This window comes from Pongo abelii, chromosome 11 (assembly GCF_028885655.2).
Source record: "Pongo abelii isolate AG06213 chromosome 11, NHGRI_mPonAbe1-v2.0_pri, whole genome shotgun sequence".
NCBI classification, from domain to species: domain Eukaryota; kingdom Metazoa; phylum Chordata; class Mammalia; order Primates; family Hominidae; genus Pongo; species Pongo abelii.
Genome location: NC_071996.2, coordinates 61,429,343 through 61,450,829, shown reverse-complemented (window position 1 = coordinate 61,450,829; position 21,487 = coordinate 61,429,343). Strand labels below are relative to the sequence as shown.

The 21,487-nt window shown below is 43.3% G+C and overlaps 1 protein-coding gene across 14 annotated transcripts in view; it reads right to left on the bottom strand.

The window, feature by feature from the left end:
* The window catches only part of TANC1 (tetratricopeptide repeat, ankyrin repeat and coiled-coil containing 1), a 262,694-nt gene extending 244,495 nt beyond the window's left edge, over positions 1-18,199 (bottom strand). For 10 of the 14 annotated variants that reach the window (XM_054548917.2, XM_054548921.2, XM_063712611.1 and 7 more), the window contains exon 1: positions 18,001-18,187. Coding sequence is in view for 1 of the 14 variants with exons in the window: in XM_024243336.3 (XP_024099104.3) it covers positions 18,001-18,192 (192 nt within the window). In the remaining 13 variants the exon portion in view is untranslated. Of the gene's footprint in view, positions 1-16,804; positions 17,259-18,000 lie in introns of those variants that run through there. The other 4 variants (XM_024243336.3, XM_024243334.3, XM_054548920.2 and 1 more) reach the window with 4 other exon arrangements.
* Positions 18,200-21,487: the final 3,288 nt, after the last annotated feature.

The window sequence follows — 21,487 nt, the reverse complement described above, 5'->3', positions numbered from 1 at the left end:
GCTCCCTCAAGGAAGTGAAATTACAAGACAGCCTAGGCCATTGGGAAAGCCAAACATTTCTCAAATGTGAGAACCTATCTCTCAACCCAGGAGCTTGACATGAGTGCAGATCCCCAAAACCCACCACAGGCCTACTGAAGCACCTCCTGGGGGCAGGGCCTGGAAATCTGCATTCCAAATTAAGTGCCCCAGATGATGCTTAGGCATTACCCATGCCCTCCTACAAATTCTAAGTCCATGCCCTCCTACAAATTCTAAGTCCATGCCTACCTGGAGGTATATCATTAGCTTAAAAGAGTTTCCACAGGAATGCCAAATTTCTAACCACCGACTGGGCATTTCCAACTGGGTATCCCAGATGGCCCCCAAACTCTGCCCCTCCCCTCCTGAGAGAGTGCTGTTATAGTATTGTTCATCATCCATACCTTGTTGCCACACCTGGAAACTCTCTACCTTCAGTAAGCTGCTAAGTATTCCCTTTCTAACCTGGAAGAAGCTTCCATTTCATCCCAGTCCAAAAATCATACACCATGTGCACTCCTTCTTCATGTTCTCATTCCGTCTTGTTAAGTGAAATTGATAGGGAGCCACTGATTTGGGCTGAGCTCCTGCACTAGGATCCAACAGACCAACCCAAATGGAGTCATTCATGCAAAAGTTCCACGTCACCAAACCAAAACCTAAGCTGTTTACTTGTAAGATCTGACCCTCCAAACAAACAGGAGAGAAATGATAGTCAAATCTCCAAACAGGCCAGTTTTCAAAAACGCACGAGATTCATGACAACCAACCAAAGGGGGGCCAGTCAGCTGGGTGCAGTCGCTCATGCTTATAATCGCAGCACTTTGGGAGGCCAAGGCAGGCAGATCGCAAGGTCAGGAGTTCGAGATCAGCCTGGCCACGTGGTGAAACCCGGTCTCTACTAAAAATACAAAAATTAGCCAGGCGTGGTGGCACATGCCTGTAATCCCAGCTACTTGGGAGGCTGAGGCAGGAGAATTGCTTGAACCCGGGAGGTGGAGGCTGCAGTGAGCCGAGATCACGCCACTGCACTCCAGCCTGGGCGACAAAGCGAGACTCTGTCTTGGAAGAAAAGGGAAAAAAAGGGGGGCCCAGTCAACCAGGGCTGGCAAAAATAAGGAAATCCCCTCTGCTTTAACCCACACAAGGAAAGTAACCTGAAGTAATAACCTGAGGTTAACCAGTCCACCTTTGGCACTATGCAATCTCTGTGCTCCTGCTCAAGCTGCCTTACAAAACCCACTGTTCAGCCATGCCCTGCAGAGTGCCTGCCTATTTTGTAGTCTGGGTGCTGCCTAGTTCATGGACCCCTAAAAAACAACAATTAGGTCTTTAAAGCTTCATTTGTTGAAATTTTGTTCTTTGACATCTTGTTCTAAAAACCATGGTGGCACAGGACAGTAAACCCAAGTTCAATCCTGGCTGAACTAGGTTACTTTGAGCCTGCTTCCTTTTCTGCAAAATGAGGATGACAACAGCACCCTATGAAAAGTTTTTCTGTGAAGATTACATGAGCTAATGCACCTTCACCTTAAGTGCACACTCAAAGGTATTCAACTGGCATTAGTTCTCTTCCTCCCACTAACTCAGGCCTCAAACATCATCTCTCACCTGACCTACTTCAAAAGCCTCCTAACAGAGAGCTCTGCAGCCCATCTGTCCCCACGCCAGTGTCTCCTCCATACCACCGCTGCCAAAGCTTTTCTCCAACACACAGATCTGATTACATCATCTCCCTGCTGAAAAACCTTTGACAGCTATCACTTGCTTACAGGATCAAGTCCACGCTTCTTAGCCTGGCATGCAAAACCTTTGCAATCTGGCTCTCTTCTCCCTGCCACTGTACCCAAATGCCAAGAACCGTCTGTTCCAGTAACAAAACCCCAAACACAACTTGTGTTTTCATGCTTCCCAGCCTCTGCTTCTTGTGCTCCTTTTCTCTAGAAAGCCTCTCACCCTCTTTCCCGCCTGGCAAAGTCACCTTCACCTCCTCCCCCTCCTCCCTGAAGCTTTCCCCAGCCACTGTCAACTCCTCCTCCTCCCCCTACTCCTCCTCCTCCTACACTCCCTAACACCTTGCAGTGGTACTGTGTGTGCACTTGTCTCCTCAGATTGAGACACAGCACTGGGCCTCAAACCCTGAAGGGCACAATGACCAGCTCTCAAGAAACGTTTTTTGGAAAAATTAATACAAGACCTCCACCACCCGCCGACAAATGAAAATAGTTTCTAATTTGTCAAATAGTTACCACCTTCATGGTAACTTTTTATCTTTAAAAAACTCATAAGGAAATTCTATTTGTTGAGTTGGCTAACACTACTCTTATGAAGGAAGCAAGAAAGCCCTGTGAAGAAGGTAAAGTCTCTTTACATTTTCCACTGGCTTAGGTCTCAATCACTGTCCTAGAAATGGCATCTCTTTTTCCAGATGGAAGGGGGAACTAACACCCTTTGATTCCTCCTGGCTTAACTTTCGGTACGTAGAGTTGGGACAGTTAAAAGGGTCCTTTTTGTTGAAGCAAAACATTTCAGAAAGCAAGAGATTAAACAAAACTTTGTAATGGTAGAGGAAAAGTGTAAAAAGCTCAAGTACCACTTGACTTGAAGTCTGTAGGGAATCAAGTTCATTCTGAGAGAACAGGCACTATCTGGGAAGGAGCAGTGTGAGTCCTTGCCTGGCTGAGATCTTTTCTTGTCCAAGCCAGATTCAAAGCCAAATGTCCCAAGACTTGGAAACAGGTGATGATAGAAGACAACACTTTTTGGTTTACCCATAAATGGCAAGAATGCAAGGCCCATAGATATCCAGGCATTCTCCAAACTGTTCCTTCACTTCTGTTCAAAACTTAGGATATATTAATTCCACCTTCACGTGCATCTTTAATAGGCACAAAGGCAATAAGGAGAATCCCCATTTCTCCACTGTGAGGATCTTGAATGAAGCACTGACCACCCTCTTCTCTAGAAAAGCCTGCTCTCCTGTCGGTAATATTTATTTCATAAATGAATATGCATGTATGACTTCAGCACAGTACAATAGACTTACTCCACCTAAATAAAGTGTATTGTTCTAAACCATACTCAAGCAAAACATTACAAAAGTCTGAGGAGCTTTACATGTTTTCAGTCTCGGTAAAAAAATTGATTTTTTAAATACTGATTTTCATAAAAACCAGAGTTTGTTTTTATGAATAGCAATATTTTTGTGCCAATAATAAAATACCACTTTTTTGTTGTTTGTTTGGTTTTTTTTGGAGACGGAGTCTTGCTCTGTCTCCCAGGCTGGAGTGCAGTGGCGCAATCTCGGCTCATTGCAAGCTCCACCTTCCGGGTTCACGCCATTCTCCTGCCTCAGCCTCCTGAGTAGCTGGGACTACAGGCATCCGCCACCACACCTGGCTAATTTTTTGTATTTTTAGTAGAGACGGGGTTTCACTGTGTTAGCCAAGGTGGTCTTGATCTCCTGACCTCGTGATCCAACCCACCTCAGCCTCCCAAAGTGCTGGGATTACAGGCGTGAGCCACCGCGCCTGGCTAAAATACCACTTTTGACTCTTACTCCTTCTCCTCTATAAATCACCATCTAAAACTGTCCTACTTGTTAGCTCAAAACATTTCATATAGGCATATAGTTGTTTTAATATAAGCAACCAATTCCCATACAGATTATCTTGAAATCAAGAACTTATCTGGACTTCTGTAACAAGTACCTTAAAATTTACAATTTTTAAAACACTCAGAACAATTAAAAACTTCAGTTTAACAACTGATCCAGAATGCTGAATAAAATATGGTAAGGACTGGATGTGGTGGTTCAGCCTGTAATCCCCACACTTTGGAAGGTCAAGGCAGGAAGACTGCTTGAGCCCAGGCATTCGAGACCAGCCTGGACGACATAGCAGATCCTATCTCTACAGAAAAAAAAAATAAAAAAATAAAAAAATTAGGTAGGCATGATGGTGCACACCTGTGGTCCCAGCTCTTGGAGAGGCTAAGGCAGGAGCATCATTTGAGCCCAGGAGGTTGAAGCTGCAGTGGGCCAAGATTGTGCCACTGCACTTCAGCCTGGGCAACAGAGCAAAACCCTGTCTCAAAAACTAAATAAACAAATAAAATAAAACAGAATAAAATAAAATACGGTAAGAGGAGGAGAAGGTGGAAGATGATCTGGTTTTGGTAGCCCTGATCCATGCATGGTGCTAAGCCTTTCATACATGGCTTCGCCTTTGGCCTTGGCATAAACTCTATGAAACAGGAATTATTGTCCCCATTCTACAGACATAGAAACAGGTCAAGTAAATTGCCAGAGCCAAACACAAAACCAAAGTCTATCTGGTTTCAAAGATCATCCTTTTTACCATATCCTATATGTTTGTGTTTTTTTAAAGAGGGGAGAAAAAAGGAGTGTATATGTATATTTTTAATGGACTAACTATAGTTACAAAGTGCCTACTCTGTCCAAGTCACCTTATTATTCACAACAGGCAAATTTTAATGCAGAAAACAGTGTCCCTGCTAGTTAAAGGATTAAATATAAGAATGTGCTGGGAGCTGCTTATGACAGCTACCATTCATCATGCAAAGCTTCTTTATATATACTAAGCTATTCTTCATTAAGATTCACAAAATCCTTTAACTTTTCCCAGACATACAACTAGCACTTGGAAGGTTATCAAGGGAAAAAAAATGTAAATAGCAAATTAAGTTAGCAAAGTTAGCTATGATAGGAACTTTTATTTACATGTCTGGGTTTCTAAGACAATATACATAGAAAATTATCACCCTGAGGGTGTCCTTGAATTTATGGCTGTATTTTAGATTAGCATAAGCATTTATCAGAAAAATATTCTGTTAAAAATTTATCAAGCAGAGGTAGAAAGAATGCACATTCCTAAATGTGCTTAAAAAATAAGTGTCTATAGAGTATTATTTTACCATCACAACTCAGATACTTGTCATTCTGAATAAAATTCAACCACCAAAAACGTTTAACACCCAGGCCACTTTACCCAAGAGACCCATGGTTTATAGTCTCAAGATATACTGAAAACATATCCATTTAACTGCGCCAACTATTCAGAATACCTTTTCAAACACACCTGGAATCAATTCAACTTGCATCCCTTTGATATACTAATAAAACTAATTTTTAAACTCTAAGCTGTTACTTCTTTATATATATATATATATTTTAAAGCTCCATATTAATTGCTAAACTTTTTAAAGATAGGGTCTCACTCTGTCGCCCAGGCTGGAGTGCAGTGGTTCAATCATAGCTTGCAGCAGCTTTAATCATTTCCCAGGCTCAAGCAATCCTCCCGCCTCAGGCTCCCTAGTGGCAAGGACTACATACAGGCTTGAATCACCATACCCAGATGATTTTTTTTTCACTTTCAATAGAGATAAGTTCTCACCGTGATGCCCAGGGTCCCGAACTCCTGAGTTCAAGCAATCCTCCTGCCTCCACCTCCACCTCCCAAAGTTCCAGGATTACAGGCGTGTCTGACTCACCATGCTGCTCTGAATTGCTAAACTTAAATGTCTGTTCTCAAATCATAGAGGGGGTCGGGAGTGCAGAGGGGAATCTTAGTCTAGGACCTATTTTTGCCAAAAATATTTTACTTGACTCTAATCTTGCTTTTAGACCTAGCCTCCAGTTTATAGGAAATACAGGAAACAATGGGACAAGGTAAACACCGCCACAGGAAACAAATTCAGAATATGGAACAACCCAGAAAAGTCAGGAATGGGAGGGAGGGAGGTAATGAGATATTATTTTTCTACATTTAAAAAGACAAAAGAGACAAACAACAATAACAGCCCACAGTGCAATATGTGAACCTTGATTGAATCTTGGTTTCCAAAAAACAAAAATGGTGACAAATACTATTTAAGGGAGTTTTTTTTTGTTTTTGTTTTTTTTTTTTTTTTTGAGATGGAGTCTCGCTTTGTTGCCCAGGCTGGAGTGCAGTGGCGCGACCTCGGCTCACTGCAAGCTCCGCCTTCCGGGTTCACGCCATTCTCCTGCCTCAGCCTCCCGAGTAGCTGGAACTACAGGCGCCCGCCACCATGCCCGGCTAATTTTTTGTATTTTTAGTAGAGACGGGGTTTCACCATGTTAGCCAGGATGGTCTCAATCTCCTGACCTCGTGATCTGCCCACTTCGGCCTCCCAAAGTGCTGAGACTACAGGTGTGAGCCACCACGCCCAGCCCAAATTAGATAATATTTTTAAATTATTGTTAATTGTATTAAATGTGATAATGGGGTGGTGATTTTTTTAAGTCCTAAGTTAGAAATGCATCGCAAAGTTAGGCAAAATTACATGATGTCTGAGATTTGATTTTTAAGTATTTCAACAAATTAGATAACCCAACAAACATTGTTCTCTGGCCAAAAGATGTTCTGGAAAAAAAAAAAGTTTCTACAATTCAATGTGTTTGGAAAACACTGACTACTCTATTTCCCTTCCAGGATATTTATAATGAACACTAGATCTAAGGGTGCTCAAAAGTCCTGTAGTTAAAAACAAAAATACCTGGTTTACTTTGGTTAACCCAGATTTTCCCACTTATTTGACCACAAGACTTTTTTCCCTGTGTAATACCTGTTAACTTCCTAAGACTCAGTTTCCCCCAGAATCCATTTTGGGAATTCTTGCTTTACTTAAATAAATCCTAAGAAAAATAAGGTCCTCTTAAGTTACATGGATGATTCAACAACCCCCGAATAAGAATTTCACAATTGCATCTATTTGCAATTTAGGAGCCACTCACTGTTTTGATGTCTTTTGCATCTATAAATATGTTTACTCTTTAACATGTTTTGATTCATAAGTCAGACTCTTTCTACAATATGAAATCCCACTGCAAAAGTTCTTTGAAATGGAATTAACTTTAATTTATTCAAACCCATTGCCTTGGAAATCTACAATGAAACAAATTTCAAATTGTCAAACCATACCTACTTTTTACTTTCAAAACTACCTCAAGATATTTCAAAGCTTTCCCTAACCCTTTCCAAAGACTCATGAAAATAAATTACTGGATTTACAGTAGCCAGGAACAACAACAACAAAAAACCTTGAAATCAAAGCTCTTTTGAGTCTTTCAGTTGGTACTTAGGGTTTCCAGGACCAGAAATCAAAGCCCCACAGATTCCCATCTTTATGAAAACGGTAAGTTGTTTTTTTTGTTTTTTTTGTTTTTTTTGAGATAAGGACTTGCTCTGTTGCCAAGGCTAGGGTGCAGTGCTGTAATCACAGCTAACTGCAGCCTCAACCTCCCAGGCTCAAGCGACCCTCCCACCTCAGTCTCCCAAGTAGCTGAGACCACAGGCACGGTACCACCATGCCTGGCTAATTTTTTTAAAAAAATTTTTGTAGAGACAGAGACTTCCTATGTTGCCCAGGCTGGTCTGAAATTCCTTGGCTCAAGAGATCCTCCTACCTCAGCCTCCCAAAGTACTAGAATTATAGGCATGAGCAACCACACTCGGCTAAGTGGTCCTATGCTTATAAACAGATCCTTTGGAAAAACTGAACTGGATCCCAAAAGAGATTCACCTTAATCATGAATTCTACTTACTCCACAGGTGAAAGTTTCACAGCAAGATTTTAAGTAATATCTGCAGTTCATCTGAAAAAAATTATATCATATTCCATTTAAGAACCCCAACACTTAAAAACTCATTGGAAATGCCCTTAAAAATGGCCAACAAAGAAATCTGAGCTAGAAGTCTCTGATGCAAGAAAACAACCAAATTTGATGTTCCCTTGCCTCTAAGGAGGCAATTTATAATGTTCAAAACACTTTATATACATTCTGTCATTTGACCCTCAAAACCCTGGAGACATGTCTGTCTTCCATCAGAGGAGCATATATCTAACATAGCTCAACTTGAAAGCCTACAACTTGTGAACTCTCAACTATCTTTGCATAGAGGGAATACTGACATAGATAACTCTATTCAGCTAAGCACTACAGAGCCCATCACCTCCCATTTCCCAACGGGGATGCTCAGGCCAGACCATACCCTGGGGAGTTATCTCCCATGATTTTGCTTTGTGGTAGTTGCAGACAGCTCACTATCTTGCAGGCATTTAGATCTTCATACATCTCATCCACCAGGCCTTTCCTGTTACTCCACAAGACTCTCCCTTGAACTCACTGCATCTGCTAGGATTGTCTTTAATGTTTTTGCACTATCATCCTATGGAACCTCCCATTTCACTTGTGTCAGTGTTCCCATGTGAAAGAACATGCCACTGTAAATAACATGCATGAGGGCACACAAACCAGCCAGGAAATAAAAGTTTTCCAGGTCTGAATCCTGGGTCCTGCTGTCTTGGTTCTGTGAGTTCCCTGCCCTCAATCTCCTTTCATGTACATGGAGCTCCCTGCCTTCCTAAGGCTGCCAGAAGGCTGGAGGAGAGACCCATCCCAGAGTAACAAGTCCAGAGTGATGTTTAACAACTGTGGATTCTCTGTCTCCCTTTCTCCCAAAGGAGACACAGATTGTTTTGTTTTTAAATGAGAAAGGTAAGACAGGAGCCCCTACCATCAAGAAGCCTACAACCCATCTGCAAAGCCAACAGGCGAACAACTTAATAATAAAAAGCAAACAGAGAAAGACATTATAATGAATGTACAATGTACTAGGGAGACTAAAAGGAAAGAAAAACTGAAATGTGGAAGCGGGGGTAAATCAGAAAAAATGTTCATAAGAAAGCAATATTTATTTAAGCTAGCCCTTGAAAGTCAAAATTTCAGTGGTGGTGGTAGGGTGAGGGAAGCGGCAAAATTGAAACAAAGTATCAGGGATGGGCAGGAGTTCAGTGGTATTAGCAGAGACAAGGAGAGAACAGCTGGGCCTGCAAAGAAGTTAGGGTCCAGATCACAGAGATTCTTGAAAGCTAGGAATAAAACAGGGACAGCTACTACTCTTATCTGTCCTTATATCAGGTATGATGCTTTCAGCTGCAAGTAACAAAAAATACCTAACTCTAAGTGACTTAAATTGTGGTCTCAAAGCTTTTTTGATCACGCAGGACTATCAGTAAAAAAAAAAAAAAAAAAAAAAAAAAATTAGCCAGGTGCAGTGGCTCATGCCTGTAATCCCAGCACTTCGGGAGGCCGAGGCGGGCACATCACTTGAGCTCAGGAGTTTGAGACCAGCCTGGCCAACATGGTGAAACCCCGTGTCTACGAAAAATACAAAAATTAGCCAGGTGTGGTGGTGCACACCTGTAATCCCAGCTATTCAGGAGGCTGAGGCAGGACAATCACTCGAACCCAGGAGGCAGAGGCTACGGTGAGCTGAGACAGCACCACTGCACTCCAACCTGGGTGACAGAGAAAGTTTCCATCTCAAAAACAAATTTTTTTTTTAATTAAGCCAGGTGTGATGGTGCACACCTGTAGTCCCAGATACTTGGGAGTCTGAGGTGACAGGATCACTTGAGCCCAGGAGTTGGAGGCTGCAGTGAACCATCATCACACCACTGTACTCCAGCTTGGGCAACAGAGCAAGACTCACCTCTAAAAAAATAAAAAGTAAAAAATTTTAAAAAGGTATTGAAGCTCAGGAATTTCAGGGGAAAAAATTTATAACATATCTACTAACATATTATAAATTGTATTAATTTATGTGTAATTAAAACTAGTTATGAATGGTATAAATATACACTCACGAATGTAGCATATACATTATACAACATTTAAAACTTTTAAAGGATGGGAGTCAAACAGTATTTTTAAGTTCATTTTTATTAATAATACAAATCCAAACATAATTTTGTTGTTGTTGTTGTTTTTCAAGACGGAGTCTCATTCTGCCGCCCAGGCTAGAGTTCAGTGGCACAATCTGAACTCTATTCCAAGTGGAGGTTGGCTCACGGCAACCTCTACCTCCCAGGTTCAAGTGATTCTCCTGCCTCAGCCTCTCAAGTAGCTGAGATTACAGGTGTACACTACCACACCTGGCTAATTTTTGTATTTTTAGTGGAGACAGGGTTTCACATGTTGGCCAGGCTGGTCTTAAACTCCTGACCTCAGGTGATCTGCCCGCCTCGGCCTCCCAAAGTGCTGGGATTACAGGCATGAGTCACCGCGCTCAGCCCATACATAATTTTTGAGCCACCTTCTTGTCAAATTTGTTTTAAAAGTCATGTTCTAAACTCATTAGAACATTTTCTTGTTCCTTTATACTTATATCATTATCATTACACTTTCTTTGCAAGAATCTTTTTAAACCACTCGCCCATTTTGTGGGGGTCAGTTTAGTTAAAACCAGATAATCTAGCCATGAATGTATTTAGATGGATAGAGTTCACCAAAGGCAAGAATAAGAATGAAGGTACCACTGTCAATTCCACCAGGTTGTAAAAGGCCCAGTCTTCCCTCAGGCAACCTCATATAATGTAAGTTGATAAGAGACTATCAGATATACCAACCAGTGTCAACTCATACATTAAATATTTTAAAAGCTTAATTTTTTCTAACATTCTTGAATATTTTCTTCCCTCCCATATTGGATGATCTAGCACACTCCACTTTGGGGACCACTGATCTTAAACAATAATGAGGCTGGGCACAGTGGCTCACACCTGTAATCCCAGCACTTTGGGAGGCCAAGGTGGGAGGATTGCTTGAGCCCAGGAGTTCGGGACCAGCCTGGGCAACATGGGGAAACCCCATCTCTACAAAAAATACAAAAATTAGCCAGGTGTGGTGGTGCACACCTGTAGTCCCAGCTATTTGGGAGGCTGAGGTGGGAGGATCACTTGAGCCCAGGAGGCAGAGGCTACAGTGAGCCATGATCATGCCACTGCAGTCCAGCCTGGGTGACAGAGTGAGACCCTAGCTTAAAAAAAAAAAAAAAAAAGATAAGAAAGAAACAATAACGAAAATGTTTTTTCTCACAGAAGTTCTGAGTCACAGTGGTTCTAGGGCTGGCTAATCAGCAGCTAAAATAAGTCATTGTGGGCTGGGGATGGTGGTTCACTCTGTAATCCAGCACTTTGGGAAACTGAGGTGGAAGGATTGCTTGAGGCCAGGAGTTCGAGACGAGCCTGGGCAACATGGTGAGACCCTGTCTCTACCCGCCCGCCTCCTACACCCCCGACACCGACAAAAAGAAAAAAAAGTAATTGTGGTCTTAGGCACCTTTACTCTGCACTCGGTGCTACTTGTTCTCTTGTGCTGACAACCTTATGCTTCAAATATGCCAGGACCTAACAGGCGTCACATACATATTCATTAATGAGTCACTGGCAAAAGGTATGGCATTACTAAAACTGACGGCTTAATCAAAATTCACTCCCTGGGGCAGGGGACACATCCACCTTACCCTTAAGTACATGGCCAGTGGAAAACTAATCAAAAGCAGGATTATAGTAGTAAGCACAGTCACCCCCTCCACACCCAACCCTCCATATCTCAGGTTCCATGGCCACAGATTCAACAAACCTAGGTTAGAAAATATTCAAAAAATATTCTAGTAACTGACCACTGGAAAAAAGATAACAATACCATAAATACAATAAAATACAATAAATACAATAAAAATATAAATTTTAAAACAATATAGAATAACAACTATTTATCTAGCATTTACATTGTATTAGGTATTATAAATAATCTAGAGATGATTTAAAGTATGAAGGAGGACTGGGGGGTTGGCTCATGCCTATAATCCCAGCACTCTGAGAGGCCAAGGCAGGAGGATCACTTGAACCAAGAGTTTGAGACCAGCCTGGTCTGGTCTCATAGTAAGACCCTGTCTCTACAAAAAAAAAAATACAAAAATTAGCTGGGTGTGGTGGTGTGCACCTGTACTCCCAGCTACTCAGGAGGCTGAGGTGGAAGGATTGCTTGAGTCCAGGAGGTTGAGGCTGCAGTGAGCCATGATCGCACCAGTGCAGTCCAGCCTGGGCAACAAATGGAAACCCTTTCTCAAAATAAAACACAAAGGACGCCAGGCAAGGTGGCTCACGCCTGTAATCCCAGCACTTTGGGAGGCTGAGGCAGGTGGATCACCTGAGGTCAGGAGTTCAAGACCAGCCTGGCCAACATGGTGAAACCCCGTCTTTACTAAAAACACAAAAATTAGCCAGGCGTGGTGGCACATGCTTGTAATCCCAGCTACTCGGGAGGCTGAGGCAGGAGAATCACTTGAACCCGGGAGGCAAAGGTTGCAGTAGCCGAGATTATACCACTGCGCTCCAGCCTGGGTGACAGAGTGAGACTCTGTCTCAAAACTAATAATAAAATTAAAATATATATATATGAGGGTATGCGTAAGCTAATAATAAAAAATATATATATGAGGGTATGCATAAGCTATATGCAAATAATACATGATTTTTAATAAGGGACTTAAGCATTTGAGGATTTTAGTATCCGTGGGAATCCTGGAACCAATCTTCCATAGATATCAAGGATGGTTATAATGTTGTAAACTATTGCAGCAATGGCCCTCAATGAATCATGTAACCACCACGGCACCAGTGAGCCTAGGCACAGGGAACCTGGCCCCCATTTCTGAATCCCAAGCAAATAAACAGTTGTTGTTAAGCCACAAGAAGCAAGGAGGACCAGAACACAGAATGCTGTTGTATGGTGACCATCCTTGCCATAGTATTCTACGTATGTAGGACAACACGGGAAGAAAGAACCAAACTGTTTCATCCACAGACTTTTTAAATTCAAACATGTAGTTCAGAGTCAGCCGGCACTCAATAAACATTAATAATTAATGTTACTTATCCCAAGTAATTTAGAACAAAGCATGGCAGAGAGAGAGGAGTGTAATGGGTTACATGGGAATAATGACCAACTCTTACGTTTTTAGCAGTAATTCAATACCCCCTCATGCCTGTGTACATAGCAATTCAGAGTCGCACAGAATGTGGACAAGTCCACTGCCCTCAAGACTACAGGGGTGTACATCACAACAACATTAAGAATGTTCATATCCTTTGGTATGTTGTTATGATCAGCAATACCACTTGTGGAAATGTACACTGCCTTGGCTAGCTTTTGTTGATCCAGCTCCCTCCCTCTTCCATTAACAATAACCCTCTTCTTTGTGGGATATTTTGTCTCCCCACAGCCCCATTTTATGGGTCTAACTGTAACTCTCCTTTGGCTGGCATCAAGCCAATTCGGGTTCCCTCCAGGGCTTTCCCAAATTGGAACTAACATCAAAAAGGCCAATTCTGGATGTGAGGCTTGAGAGCTATAATACCAGCAGCCGTATACGTATGATCTTTTTCATATTTCTTCAAAAGCTCATGCAACAGAGGATCCCATTTTTGCATGAGTATACATGCATGAAAAGGTCACAGCTGAGTGCTTCTTAGAGACTTCCCTACTCTCCACCCCCATCTCCTACCCAAAGAGGTAATAAGCACTGTTCATGACTGGCAGGTAACCCTAGGTGTGCTGATAACCCTAGGTGTGCTGAGGTGGGGCAGGAAAGAGGTTGAGTCACTGTGGCTCTGGGTGGGCTATGTGGACTGAACATGATGGGTTCGCATCTGTCTACCTCTACAACTGGAAGGTCTTCCCTAATAAATTCCCTCATGTTAGCGAAAAAATCTGTGCTAAAATCCAGGAACTATGTCATCCCTCTGCAACACTTTTGTCCTTGACATTCTGTCGATGGAACTCTTCTTTCTAGAACATTCTCCTTGATCACACCCACCTGCAGGGGACCCTAAAGACAACACCAACCCTAGAAGGGCAAGTTCCATCAGCAACACAGCTAAACCAAACCAGGAGAACCCCTTTCACTCTCCACAAGATAATGTCCTCTGAAAGCCTTCTTCATCAAAGTCCTCTATCATTCCAAATCCATGCTCCTGATAATATTATTAAAAACCAAGAATCATTCTTCTTCTTTCCTGCTCTTGTGCCCTCCTGGTACAAAGTGTCCCAACTTCTCTAGCAAATACCGCTTCATAATGTTCTCTTCTCTCACTCATGGAAATGGCGGCAATTTCAGATGTACTACACCTCCTTCCCAGCCAATGAGCACTGATACATTTTCTTATTGAGGTTTAAACCCCATTGCTTAATACTTTGAAAAGACATTCCTCTGAGAATAAGTTTAAAAAGCTGAAGATGGACAAGCTGCTCAGACATAAAAGAGCCTACAGCTTAACACATAATTTCATTTTAGAAGCTGTTAAAGAAAATCAATACCAGCCTCCAGATGAGTGTCAAGCTGCAGTGAGTGCTGCTAACTAGGCAAGCAGGACAAAGCACAAACATTTAGAGACACAGCAAAAATGGGTCACCTGCAACCTACTACCACTTTACCATCAACCCAACAGCATAAGGGAAGGATGTATTTAGCATGGAAAGTGCTGCAAAATTAGACTTATCCAGCCATCAGTAGGAACAGTCCAAGAATGATGACACCAAAAAAAGGAATACTCACCCAGGCTTTGCAATTAGGCAGAGAGATACCAAGATCAAAGGCAAATGATATGTTCATTTTTTATTTTTAAAAAGAGGTACAGATTTGAGAAGTGATTTCCTTAAGAATGCTGTCTGGGTTACTAGTCCGGATTATAAATCACATTATACCCTGAAGCCTACTTAATAAAAAAGAAGTTGAAAATAAACAAATGATTAGTTTGAAGCATGTGACTTTCTGAAACTCTCTTGAGGAGAAAGTTTTATTACCATTATTGGTGAACTGTTTTTAATCCCTGACATCAAAGCATAGATGTTAACCCTGGGGTTCTGAAATCAAAATAACTCATATATAACCCTAAAAATGTATTGTGAGAAATTGCCACATATTAACTTTAGTCTGTTTGGCAGGTTTGAATAAACAGAAGAGAAGAGACTAGGGAGAATCAGAAGACTTTGGTTCAAGTTCAACTCAACTATTTATAGATGATACAGGTCTAATTTAACTTTCTAGGCCTTGGTTTACTCAAATAAAGGGTTAGGGATAAAATATGTAAATCAAGCCCTTATAAACCCCATAGCAGTGTTCTAACATTACAGCACTGGCTCCAGAATTCCTACATTTCTCAAACTTTTGGAGAGTCACAGAACTTTAGGGATGCAAGGTAATCCCATTTTAGGGATGAAAAAAATGAGAAAACCAAGACCCAGAAAGGCTTAAGAGTTCTCTGTACAGTGAACACTTTCATAACCTGGGGAGAAAGGGGGCAGGGAGAGGTTCTGGTTTTCCCACCACTGAAATATGCATTTAAGAGACAGTTGAAAACCAAACTATTTTAAACACTAAAACAAATCCCCCCCACAAATATATAAACACTCTTCTTTATTTTGCTTCTGTAAATGTATTCCTGTAACACAAACTATTTATCATAAAGATAAAAATAAAGCCATTTCTTTTTCTATGAGACTCTCAACCCTACTCTCAACCCAACTGAGACAAAATCTTTACAATTAGGTTAGAAATGTCTAATGGAAACATCGACATAAAGTTAACCTCCAGCTATGCTGGCAGAAGTCATTATAATATGGATTATAGTTCCACTGGCTCAGGGATGCTGGTTTTAATGTTCTCAGAGAAATAAAGAATTAATCAGCAACTCAGAAGAAAACGTCGCCTAAAAATGGACGATTTAATCCAGACACCTCCATTGTCTCTAAAATTATGCCCTCAATCACCCAGTGTCAAAAACCTACTATGGCACCAAATAAATTGTGTGTGGTTAAAGAGACAAAATGTTCTTTTTTCTACAGGCTGTTATGGGAAGCAGAAAAAGGCTGACTATGAATCAGTTATATCTTAGATCAAGGATGGATATAAATTATAATAATTTGGGCATTCTGGTGGTTAAACCAAGAAAGCAGGAAAACCACTGCTTCCAAGTTCCAGCAACACTTCGAACCAAAAGGCTTGGTGCCAAAAAGTTAAGTTTGGGGCACCACAAGTGCAAGACAGGGTCATAAAAACTCACCTTAAATTTATTTGTGGACTTTTCCTGCTTCCACTAAAATCGATGACACTATTTCCCATCTCTTATTGTCAAATCACAACAGTCCGGAAGCCTGAACCAAGTTCACTTGGCAGGTAACAGGAACAACCCTAGGAGGAAGTCCTGAAGGATATCAGATACCATACTTCCTTTACTGCCACATACTTTTCATTTCAGAACCACCAGGATATATTTATGATGCTTTTTGACTAACACTCACCAAGCATTCTGGCTGACACAAACTGCAGAAACTGGCATACTCTAGGGAAGGTCCCTTGTGAGGTCTTTAAGTAGCTTAGATGAGTAAAACACTCAGACTACTTCTATAATGAACACCTCTCAGCCGCTCATAAATTCTTTCATTCCCAGCAATCAAGAAGCAGCTGTTAAAATCCTGGAATCTTCCTAGTAGCAGATCTGAAATACCTCCAGGCTGACCCAGGAAGCTTCACAACTGCTTTCCTCTCCTTCCCCTCCCCTGCCTCAGGAGTGCCAGCCTGGCAGGAATAAAGATGACCAAGGAAGGAAAAAAGACGGTAGCGGATCTGGTGAAAGCAGAGACGCAGACTCCCTTCATTTCCACTACAGAGAAATACCAGCCCTCTGTGCCAACTAACCAGGTTTCTCCTTTCCTCTCCCACCCCCACCCCTCCAAACACGCTTAACTTCTGCAGTCTGGTGTGTCTGGCATTTCCAGAGCGAGCGATCTCAGAAATCTTGAGCCCTTTCCTCAAATATTCTAAACCAGGAACTTCTTTTCCGCGCCAGCCAGAGTTTGCGGTCCAACCCACGTTAAGACTCAGCTTCCATTTACCTTGTTAACCTGTACGGACGACGCTGCTTCTGGGGTCAAGTTCAAGATGAAGGTTCCCTCCTCACCTCCCAAGTTAACTCCAGCAGGGAACAACGCCACTGAGAACGGTCCCAACACTGGAGGCACGGGGATCTGGAGCTGGCAGGAGAGGGCTGGGAGAAGGCCGTCGCCGAGCCTGGCGTCTTCCGCCCCTTGGCCGCAGCGCCCCGTTTCTACCTGGCCAACGCCACATTTCCTCCCGGAGCTTTACACAATAAGTCCAGTAAGTTTTGAGAACACCGGTCCAGGGACCTTTCTGTCTGCAAACACACCACACAATGCCTAGAGTTTCCTTCCCAGCCAGGCGTTCCGGAAAGCCGCCGCGCCAAAGCCGGGAGCCCCGCACACCCACAGCGCTGCGCGCCCGCACCCCAAAGTCCTCCAGGAAGCCAGTGCCCTGATATCGTCCCCCGAAAATGACCACCCTGCATCCAAGAACAAGGGGGCTCACAATCTTGACAATTACCGTTCTCAGCGCCCCACCCCTAAAGAAAAACCCCCAACGTCTAATCCTAACTCACCCCCACCCCCAATAAAGGAGTGTGGATATGCTAATCGCAGTGTTCTTGGAAGCAAAGCAATAGACTTTCAGCCCAGACTGGGGCAATACGATGCCCCCGGCTTAAGTTCTCTCGGCAACTTCGCGACCCGCGCACCCCAACACTCCGGGGGGCGCCCAGGACCCCGCGGTGCCAGGCGCGCCTCCCCCCCGCCTCCCCCGCGCCAGGTACCAGGCGTAGCCCAGGCCCTTGCCAAGCCCGAAGGCTACAGAGAAGGCGGGAAAGGGGGCGAGCGGGCGCGCCGGACGGGGGTGGTCCCAAAACTCGAGCGTGCCCCAAGCGTTCCCGGTTCCCACCACCCCGGTTCCACCCGAGGCCGGCTCTGTCTGGCGCGGGGGAACCGCGCAAGGAAGGTGCGGACTCCCCAAAGCCGCCGAGACCAAGGCCCGGGGCGCCCAACATGTCTGTGCCTATTCCCGGAAAGCTCCCGGGTGTGCCCGGCGGAGGAGGGGGCGCTCCAGAAACTTTCCCACACGCCTTTCCCTTCTCCCATCACCCTCTCCTCCCCGGGTCCCTCTCGACCTCTCCGCACACTGGCAGCTGGCCATGCCCGGGGCGCTCGCAGGCCCGCGGCGGAGCCCGGGCTGCGGGAGTTACCTGCCGGGAAAGTTTCCAGCTCCTCAGCCGGTTCCCCACACCCAGGGCCGGGCCTCGGAGCGAGGCCAGCTCGGCGCTCCGCGGCTGCCTCTCCTCCGGCTCCCGAGGCGGCCGCCCCTCCAGCAGCTGCCACAGCAAAGCCTCCGCTCCGGCCCGTCTCCCCGCCTTGCTCTGCCCACACCGGGGCCTCATTGGCAGCGCGAATCCCCGCCCTTGCGCGTGTTCCCGAAGGCACCTTCCTCTCGCGCGCCCGCCCCGGCCGCGCCTCCTGCGCCCCTCCCCGCCCCGAACTGCGGCGGATCCAGGGACCGGCTGGAGCGCGGAGCGCGAACTTTCCGCGGGGCTCGGGCGCGAGGTCCCCTTGTCCCGCCTCTCGGCGCCAGGTCCGGGCCTGAGGCACCCTACCGTCCCTCTGGGCACCGGGTCCCCCGGGGCTGCGCCTAGGCCCCTCCGGGACCAAAATGAAATGGGCCATAGTCTTTTTTACAGCCTCTTCAAAATCAATAAAGCGACCCGGCCTTCCCTCCTCGCTGCTTTTTTACCACAGCCGAGGAGGACATATGGGAGCAATTAACCGAGCTGGAGTTTCCGTGGACGCTATAGGGTGGCTTGTGCGGCTTTCTTGGATTTGCTCTGCCTCACTTAACTACACACAAACACAAACACACTTTCTGGGGCCAGAATGAGCTAAATGAGCTGGAAGGTCTAAGAAGGCATCTCGCTGGCTGCGTCTTTTTATTTCCCAAAAGGAATGGGGGACGTTCTGGGGCCGGTGATTTCCCGGGCGTCCCTGGGGCCGCGGGTTTGGAGCCTCCTGCGACCGCTCCGGGCTGGCCCGTGCTGTCTGCGCTACATTCACAGAGGGCCAGCGTCGTGCTTCTGTCGGAAGGAGGTGGGAGGGACGGAGGGGAGAGAACACACAAAGATGCTATTATTTTGTCGGTTGGTGGCAGTAAATTAAACTCCTGAGTTCCCAAAATGTTTTGTTATTCTCCAGCAGAGCAAAAACCAGGATAGGGACTAGGGATTCGGGTGTCCTGGGTTCTCCAAGATCCTCCCAGGAATCCCAGGCAGCCAAATTTTCCTAAGGGACTGTGCCCACTTAATACCCGAAGCTCTCTAAGACAGCCTTCGTTGATCTAGTTGACCAAGGAAGGATCAACTAGAACTGCCGCTGCCTTGTGTGGCCAGCGGGAATTGTGCACGGGTCACCCCATTGGTGTGTCTGGAGCAGAGAATAGAGAAGTTGCTATAAACCGATTTATTGGTAACCCCTAACCTTGCGGTGGCAAACCCGCCTTAAAATACGATTGTGTTTTAAACAAGTTTCCTCATAAAAACTTCAACCTCACGCAGAGCTTCCCTATATAAAGACACCAGCAGGAGGGGTGTCCATATTTAAAGTTCTTATGAAAAGGGACAGGAAGCAAAATGCCACACAATCTCTTTTCATAAATTAAAAAGACTGAAATGGACTGGATTTTTCACCCGTAGTTTCAAAGGCCTGATTACTGCTGTGTTGATATTTGAGCAGTAAACACATCAGCGGCCTTGAAGTATTCCCGAAACAAGGCAGGATCGAATATTTAAAATAAAAATACAAACTTAAACAGAAAACTATTGACTTCTTTCTCCATCTGAAATGTTTCATTGCTGAAAAATATGGTAATGTCTTATTTATCTTGAAACGAAATCTTTCAACAGACAAAAAAGCCAGACAGCAACCTTAATGATAAAAGAATGATGCAAACAAAAGACAAAAACTCCAAGCAGTCTAACTAATCTGAAATATTAAAATATAAGAGAAACAATCCTAAGAAAATAGACTGGTAAGATTTCCTGCTCCAGACTTCTTTATAATGGGAGAAAGGTATAATGGATGAAATTTATCATTTCTACCACATTTTTCTGGTTTGGCTCTTCTCAGCTGTATTTCCAAATTTTTGATGAAATTGCTTAGTTAAATAGGGCTTTGAAGGCAGTGCAATTTTTTTCCCTCTACTCTCAAAGCGCCTTAAGTAGCAAGTAGAAAATCACATAAATATGTTCATTACTGGCATCATCTTTAAATTATTTTTAGTTGAAAAAGTTTTGTCTTTATAGTTTCAGAAGTCACAGACACTAAAGAAGTAACTTCATCACTGCCTAGTTAGGAGTATTTAACATTCTAAACAGGCATACAGCTAGCAATCTGAAATGTGCACACAGAAAGGCCCTGTCTCCCCTTCTTCCTGTAGTGTTTATATAATCCAAACTACATATGTTATTATGCACAATCTGATCTCCAGCTTTAAACAGCTGACATTACATACACTATGTTGTACTAAGAACATCAAAGAAGCTCTTTTAAGCTGTGGGTGAAAATAGTACATTTTATAAAAGACAAGGCCAAAAAGAGTAAAAAAAAAAAAATGAAAATTCATGGGTGAGGCAAACAGGGGGCTTCCATTAAGATCCGTTTTGTAAGAAAAAAAGGTGAACATTTTCTAAACATCTTAATAAGTGAAGTATTAGCTGAGCACATATTAAAAAATTAATTTTAATTTTTTTAAATCTGCTTTTCCCTTAAAAAATAAAAGCGTTTTTAGTTAGTTATTAGTTGATGGTTTGTTTGAATTTTTAGGAAAAGGAAAGCAAGAATCATCTCTTGATTTTCTGAGGATATCTCTGCTTATCCCATCTACTTTAAGAAGCTCATTCATTACATTTCTGTTGATACCAGTTAGGAGAAAAAAAGAGAAATATAGATCACGTGAATAGTCTATGCTGCACACATTCCGTAAACAGACATACAAAATACTGGATTCCATTTTTAAATTTTCTGTCAGTTTGCCAGCAATGTAGCTTTTCTCAGCAGAGTGAAAGAAAACAGCAAATAATAAACTGGTCATTTTACTATACAATTTACTGCCCAGGGGAATAGGCTGAGGAAAGCGTGAGAAAAGAATGTGCCTTGTGAGTGTTAGCATGCTTTTTTTTCTTGCTTGGATTCGTAAGTACTTCTATTTTAAATCAAGTCTAAGTTGGGATCATAGCCAGTGTTTATTATGGTATGTGTAGTATAGAATACATAGTGAGAAGTGAAATGTTTAAAACACTGTAGTTAATTACATCCAAAAACTGTAACAGGGCTAAAAAAATTTTTAAGTCAATTTTTAAGGCAAAATTTAAGGAAATCTAGACTCAAAATAATTCAGCACACAAACACTTCTCCTTCTTTGGGGCATCTTTTAATGTTTACAAAATCCATTCTCCTTTGGTCCATTCATTCTTCCTCTCCCTTTTAACATTTTGGGGAAGAAAATAATTTTTAAAGACATTGAGAATAATAAAATAAATTGGGTGTAGTTAGAAATCAGGTGGGAAAAGCAATGAAATTGCATAACCCTACACAGTCCCAGCGTGTATAATGATCCATGGCCACACACGGATGCCAACACCATGGTCAGCTGCAAGCTAATGGCAGACATTCATCCAGGAATATAGA